This window comes from Alosa alosa, chromosome 17 (genome assembly GCF_017589495.1).
Source record: "Alosa alosa isolate M-15738 ecotype Scorff River chromosome 17, AALO_Geno_1.1, whole genome shotgun sequence".
NCBI classification, from domain to species: Eukaryota; Metazoa; Chordata; class Actinopteri; order Clupeiformes; family Clupeidae; genus Alosa; species Alosa alosa.
This window is the reverse complement of record NC_063205.1, coordinates 8,458,815-8,466,314: the sequence shown is the minus strand read 5'-3', so window position 1 is coordinate 8,466,314 and position 7,500 is coordinate 8,458,815. Positions and strand designations below refer to the sequence as shown.

The window sequence follows — 7,500 nt, the reverse complement described above, 5'->3', positions numbered from 1 at the left end:
ATTCTCGCTCGGAGTATTTACTGGTTTTATGCGAGCGCTGGCACGTATTATAGCTCTGGTGCCGTGTCTTCTCTTAATGCCATAGATTAACGTCAAATCATCCAAAGCTACTGTGCACAGCTGCGAAGGAGTTGGCCTGAAGCGAAATATTGATGTTCCAGTGGTGGCCAGGGATTGCAGCATTTATTTGAGCATTGATTGACATTAAAAGACTTCCCTGTCCTCCCCCTGCTGCACTAATGCTCGTCTTGTGTCGCAGAGGCTTGGGAAAAACAAGCGCCAAGATCATTTCCGAGCAGTGGAATTATAAGGCACCTGTTTGAGCACGCCCCCGCCGAAAAATTCTGACGCCAAGCCCATGACTCCAGGGCCTTCTTCCTCCTCCTCCTCCTCCTCCTTCTCTCCCGGCTAGGGTTGGTCTTAAAACCCCTCAGCTGATGAGTTGGACACACGTAAAACCCAAAACCTGTGTGTGTGGGATGGGGGATCGGGTTACGGGCCCTGGCATGCTCAGGTGCTGTGTGAGTCTGTGTTGTTGGATTGTTTTAAATGTCATCGATCAATATTCACATCTCCACATACACACACTCCTTTTAAAGAGTCGCCACTTTAGCAGGATTCTCCCTTGGGGGCCACGACGGCAAGTTGGGAGAGCGGCAGTTTAGTCAGCTTCTGTGGCGCACTCCAAACACAAACTCCACATGGCACCTCCACCAGAGACCCAGACTGAGCATTGTGCCCTGGCCTGGGTGACAACACCCAGTGTGCCCGAGCTGACCTCAACTCAACCCTATGTGGAATTAGAACCCAGTCCACTCCTGCTTAATGTGGAGGCCATCGTCCATATCTACACAAGGACAAAAAAGGAATATTTGTCTTCTCTAATCTCTATCTGTCTCTCTCTGTCTCTCTCTCTCTCTCTCTCTCTTTCTCTCTCTCTCAAGGACACCTTGTGTACAGATTTTTTTAGTTTGGTCTTGGTTTTGTTGTTGCAGTCTTATCGACTTTTAGTTTAGTGTTGCGCAGCATCCTTGTGACTTCGAACACTGGGGCAGATTGCTTGGCAGTCCTCAACAACAGCATGCATCCGTCGATCCCACTCACTCATGTGACATCTCGTCGCAGCCTTTTGAGCTGACTCCAGGCTTAAATGAGAGGGCCTGTCTACTCCTTTGCCTGAGGAAAATTAGGCATTCTCTCGAGATGGGCACTCGCAGAGATTATCCAAAATCAATGGCCATGCCTGACTAGCGTGTGAGAATGCTCCCATGTCGAAAGTGCTATTGTCACCCGGGGAAAGTTATAGCCCTGCAGTGGCATTGTTCTGGATGGGGAAGGTGGAAACCAAATGGCGGAGAAAATAGCACTGTACGAAGAATTGAATTTACCTCTGATTGATTCCATTGAAATTAAGCAATGCGCCATGAAATAAAGAAAGATTCAATCCTCGGGAAAGCATTCAGAGCATAAAGAATCACACACAATCAAAGCCAATCTCATTTTTGCTATTATGACGAGCCGCTTTTGAGATGCTGGTTCAATGAAACCGTGACACTGGCCACTGTCCATGGATGTCGGAGCCAAAATGGAAGGCTGTTGGAGCCAGTGGTTTCCTCGGTGGCCAGACAGAACCTCCCAGCATGAGGAAACTGAATAAGCTCCTATGGTTTTGACACCGGAACAGTCTCTCTCTCTTTCTCTCTTTCTCTGAACCCCCCACCTCTCTCTCTCTCTTTCTCTCTCTCTCTCTCACACACACACCTTCTGTTTACCAAGGGCTTTTGCAGGGATCAAACACAATATCTAAGCGCTGTGTCAGCGCCTTGCACAGATATGCAATTTAACCGCAGACACACACACAGGAGCACGGAGTGGTAACACAAAACCCAGTGTTCAGCAGGGGCAGCACACACACTCCCTACTTAGCACTTTACACAGAATAACACACACACACACAATGTGCACACACACACTTCTGGTCTGCTCTTTCACACACACTTTTAGCACACTGACATTTTTGTGAACCCATTTGAGAAGCTTTGAAATAAATATTTATCCGCACAAATAGGCCCTTCACATTCAATAAGAACGCAATCGTGTGTTGTTTTGTCGGAATCCCGTTAACACGCCTTTAAATAACGCAGTGGGTGGTAGAAGTGATCAGAGATTTGGACACATTTACCCAATCTTGCTCTTCGTGGAGGAGAGAGAGAGAGAGGGAAAAAAGATGTCTTCCTTAAGGAATTGCACATTAGAGGAGGATGTGGGCTGGCGCCTGTGCTGTGCCAAAAGCAAAACGCTTTGATGAACAAGAGGGAGAGAGAGAGGGAGAGAGAGAGAGAGGGAGAGAGGGCGAGGAAGTGCAGCTATTTTGGGGCTGATCGCGTGCCTTCTCTCATGATGCCGAGGTTATGAAAGAGACAGTTGGCATTTTTTGGAGTTATATTCATTCAGAAGCGCTGTGTTCTGCCATCGTATCACTTTTGTGTGAAATTGGCGAGGGGTGCTGGTCAAAGTGCTGTTATGCTGCTATTGCAGCCAGTGGCCACTAGGCGGACATGATTTGTGGCTAAGCTGTGGTGCTCTGTGGATGCAGTGTGTGTGTGTGATGGGATGGGATTCATCCCCCCGCCAGTGGTTTATGAAGGCCGGTAGATCCTATGGGGCCGATTAAGCTGTGTGTTGCGACAGCACTGCTGGGTCAAAGACATCTTAGAGGGGCAACTTAAGACATGAAAACAAAACAGTGTTTAATATCTCATCAATCAGATTCTCAATGCTCTCCAAATGATCCTGGGCCAGGCACAGTGTGATTCATCTCACTCTTTGTCACTCTCTCGTTCAAAAAGAAAGAAAGCAAAGGATCAAGATTATGCGTGTGTGTGTGTGTGAATGAGGGAACGCCTCGAATTTCATTCCTCTGTAATAATGCGATAGCGGAGATTACCATTGTAATCCATTTAGGTTTGCGAGGATGTAATCCACTTTATTAATATTGAAATGAACCAGATTATATAATGTAGCCTGTGAAGGGTTTAACAACTCACAAGCTCAGGGACATGGGAGATGATTTTACAAGAGTACAAACAAAAATGACAAACTAAACAAACAGCAAAAAATGACAAACAAACATCATGTAACTGACTGATTAGTGTCTCTACAGCGGTAGCAGCTCAGTCGCTGGCCAGTTGTAGCAGGACATTGACTTGGCATAGCGCCTGATTAGTGTAAGTGCAGCAGGGGCCTGTGGTTGGGGATCAGCTCCCTGTCCAGGCTGTGGAGGCCGAGGTTCCCCACTCTGCGGCCCTCCCCTGTGGGTGATTGGTCTTAGCCAGGGGTTTTGCCCCCGTCACTGCCTCTACCTCTTACTCCTCCCTTACTCCTCCACCCGCACACAGATATGTCCAGCCTTATGGAGAGGAGCAGTGCCCACAACAACATCCCCACCCACCCCCACCCTCGAGCCCCGCTAATCCTACCCTACAGACAGCTGACACCACCCAGGCTGGCTGGTGAGAAGAGCTCGGAGCGTGTGTGTGGGAAGGGGTTGAACATCACCCCGACCCCTCCAACCCACCCCCACCCCAAACTAAATTTGCCTGTATTAGATAACCCACCTGCTAAATAAGACCACGGCTTTTTCTCATTTCTGCTTTCTTCCCTCCCTATGCTATTCTTTTCTCTCTTTTGTGTAGTCTTGTTTGTTTTTTTCTCCTCCCGATCTTCTTAGTTCACAATGGGCCTCAGTGAAAACCAGGACCGTCGGAGGGGGGGGGGATTTGATAGTTCTGCATGGCGTCGGGTTCTCATCGAGAGGGCAAGGAAGAAATAGAACGAGAGACAAAGAATGAGAGAAAGGGAGAGAGAGAGAAAGGGAAAGTCAGAGAGAGTAAGAGTCAGCGAGACAAAAGGTTGGAGGAAGACGAGGGAGAAACTAAGACTTTGGGGAAGTTCGGGGCAAAACAAGAGCCACTGTTAGTCCCGTTAAAGGGGCCTTTTGTCTGCGATGGAAGAGATGGTGTTCGATATCCAACCCCCATTCAGACCGCTGACCGCATGTGGGCACAGGGGGCATCTGTGAAGCGTGCGTTATTCGCCGGCCGATCGGTGCGTCGGTTTGATTACAGCCAGTCTGGCGTATTGAAAGTGCCAACGCAACAGATTTCATCCTTCCCCGAATACTGCTTACTCGAGGCAATATCTCCGAGATGACAAGTGGGAGGGTGAGGTGCTTTTTCATATTGGGGCTTTGGTACGCGCCGCTGTAACTGGAGATGGCTCTCTGACCTAATTGTGCCCGCTGGGCCGCAACGCAGGAAAACGAGACGCAGTAAATAAGCAGGTGCCCCTGTCTGATGTGCCGTGTCTGGCGTAAGCCCTTATGCAAGCTCCCACAAGCCTTTATTCATTTCCAGCTAGAAGTGTGTGTGTGTGTGTGTGTGTGTGTGTGTGTGTGTGTGTGTGTGTGTGTGTGTGTGTGTCTGTAAGCAGTACAGTATGTGTGTGTGTGTGTGTGTGTGTGTGTGTGTGTGTCTGTGTCTGTGTCTGTGTCTGTGTTGTGTACAGTATGTGTGTGTGTGTGTGTGTGTGTGTGTGTGTGTGTGTCTGTGTGTCTGTGTGTGTGTCTGTGTCTGTGTTGTGTACAGTATGTGTGTGTGTGTGTGTGTGTGTGTGTGTGTGTGTGTGTGTGTGTGTGTGTGTGTGTGTGTGTGTGTGTGCATTTGCGTGCACTTACATGCTTCTTGATGGTGCATGTGCGAGATCCAAGCTGACAGCCGGTAGGGCTTCTGTACTGTGTGTGTGTGTGTTTGTGTGTGTGTGTGTGTGTGTGCTGCTGACAGACATTTTGCCACAAATGTGTTTGGGGCCCATTCAGAAGGAGTCCTGCGTCACCCACCCCACATCCCACTTGATGAGGCCCTGTTGTGTTGAGTCTCTGTTCCCATCACAGCTTACCCGCCCTGTGCCCAGCAGCACTGTAGCTCAACTTGCCCTAACAACTTAACCCGGGCTTGCCTCCAACAGCTCTCGTACTCATGTTCCTGTCTCTCTCTCTGTCTTTTGCAGATCCGGGTGGAGGGGCCGTCTCACGGTGCACTGCAGTACGAGACGCTGCAAGTGGTGGAGAAGGGCCCCATCCTACGAGACATGGCGTTCTCTGCTGACCAGCACTACCTCTACGTCATGTCCGAGACTCAGGTCAGTTTCTCTACGTCCCTCCCCTCCAACCACTCTATCTCACTCCCTCTCTCTATCTATCTCTCGCTCTCTCTCTCTCTCTCTCTCTCTCTCTTGCACTCCCCTTCTCTCTCACCTTTTCTCTCTGTCTTTATTTATCTCTCTCCATCTCTCTCTCTCTCTCTCTCTCTCTCCCTCCCTCCCTCTATCTCTCATTCTAACCAGGGCAGAGTAGTGGTAATCGCCTCTATTTCCCCCTCCGCGCCTGGAAAAGTGGAGGAGTTAAAATATGTGGGGCTTTCAGCAGCCTGCCGGGATCACTTGCAGTGATTACAGCAGGATGGGGAGGACTGAGAGCTGTGTATTATTGCCAAGGAAGAGACGGCCGGTGGACTGGACATTGTTAGAAATACAGTGAATATAAAGAGCATTGGGGTGAACTAGTCCATTAGATACACACACACACACACACACACACACACACACACACACACACATACACATACACATACACACACGCACACACACAGGGACATGCACACAGATTTAAGTACTCAAGCGCTTAAGTGCATGTTCACACGCAGGCTGACATAGAGCTCTACACCTTTTTACAGCATGGAACCTGTGCACTCCAAATGGGCCAATCACTGTAATGGATATGTGTGTGTGTGGAGGGATGGGGGTGCTTTGAGGACTTCCCTCTCACCCCTGCACCCATTTACACATCATATTTAACTGAGCTCTTAGCTTTTGCAGATAAACCAGTGTTTTGGGTTCAGAAAAATAAAAGCTAAATTTAGAACAATAACAAAAATGATCAAAACAAAGTCCTCCTTCCCTCCAAAATAGACAGATCTATTACCATTTAATTTAAGGCGCATATGTTCCTATTAGTCCCTGCCATTCTGGTCTGACTTGCTCATTTGGTGCTGCAGAGAGAGGCACATTTTATAGTCATTTGGCATTTTGTTTTTGGGTGCACATTTACTTTGATGAGTTGTTAGTGGCTATTCAGCATCACTGGCATCACCAAAGCTTCAAATGGGATAGAGGTTATCTGCCTTAGAAAAATGGCCTTGGTTATGCAGCGATCTGACCCCACAGCTAGGAAGCTGAAGACCCTACAGTCTTTATCAGTCCCCTTCACTTCTTCTCTCAGTCCTCTGATTCCCTCCATGCTATTCTTCCTCCTCTTCCTCTTCTCTCTTTTTCCCACTCCCCTCCTTCAGTCAGTAGTTGGAGTACTCTGTGTAATACCCAGCACTGCCAGCGGGGGCAGCGGTCAGTGCAGATGCTGCAGCAGCGTTGTGGCTGGCGCTGTGACCCCTGGTCTCTGAGCTGGAGGCTGTGTGGTGCCCTGACACGGCGCGTGGCAAGAGGCCACTCCAGAGCTGCAGTGGGCCAGCGGGCCTGATAAAGCCCCAGCTCAGCCCTGATAATACAGGGCAGCCCGACCTGACCTGGGCTCTTGAGCTGGGGGAAAGAACTGGTGGACACAAGTAGGGGCACACACACACACACACACACACACACACACACACACACACACACACTCACACACACACACACACACACACACACACACACACACACACACACACACACACACACACACCACACACACACTCACACCAGCAGGCAGACACACACTACAGTGCACACCTAAAGGTTTAAACGAATCCTAATAGTGCAGATATGGTGAGATTTGAAATATCAAAGGTGGGTTTAAGATCGTATCCCTCCTCTGTCTCTTTCTCTTATCTCTTGCTCTTTCATTCTCAAGCAGCAGCTAGGTATTTCTTTCTCTTTGTATCTCTCTCTCTCTCTCTCTCTCTCTCTTTCTATCTCTCTCTCTCTCAGCAGCAGCAGCTAGCCTTTCCTTTCTGTATAAGGTTAGAAGTCTACTGTATGCATCTGCAGCAGTTCTTGAATGAAAGCTAATAATAAGGGGCGTCGATTCCAGCGTTATGCACTCAGTTCTGTAAACATTACCCAGTGCAGCCTCTCCTGCTATTTATTTATGAAATGTGACTAAATTATTGATCGGCAGCCGGTGTGCCTAGGAGTTTGCAAAATCCTATAAATTAGATCAATGGCACTCATAAAGCACACAACTTGTTGCAGGCAGGGAGTCTTATTTCAAACTTCATTCCTAGTGGCACAAGCACACACACGCACTCACACACACAGACAAACACACACACACACACACACACACACACACACACACACAGACACACACACACATCCACACACACACACACAGACAGACAGACACACACACACACACACACACACACACACACACACACACACACCACT

At 48.7% G+C, this 7,500-nt stretch overlaps 1 protein-coding gene across 1 annotated transcript in view; it reads left to right on the top strand.

Moving 5' to 3' along the window:
- Positions 1 to 7,500, top strand: part of plxna4 (plexin A4) — a 260,400-nt gene that overhangs the window by 138,626 nt on the left and 114,274 nt on the right. The window contains 1 exon segment of the mRNA XM_048268791.1: positions 5,068 to 5,199. Within this exon segment, the coding sequence (XP_048124748.1) occupies positions 5,068 to 5,199 (132 nt within the window).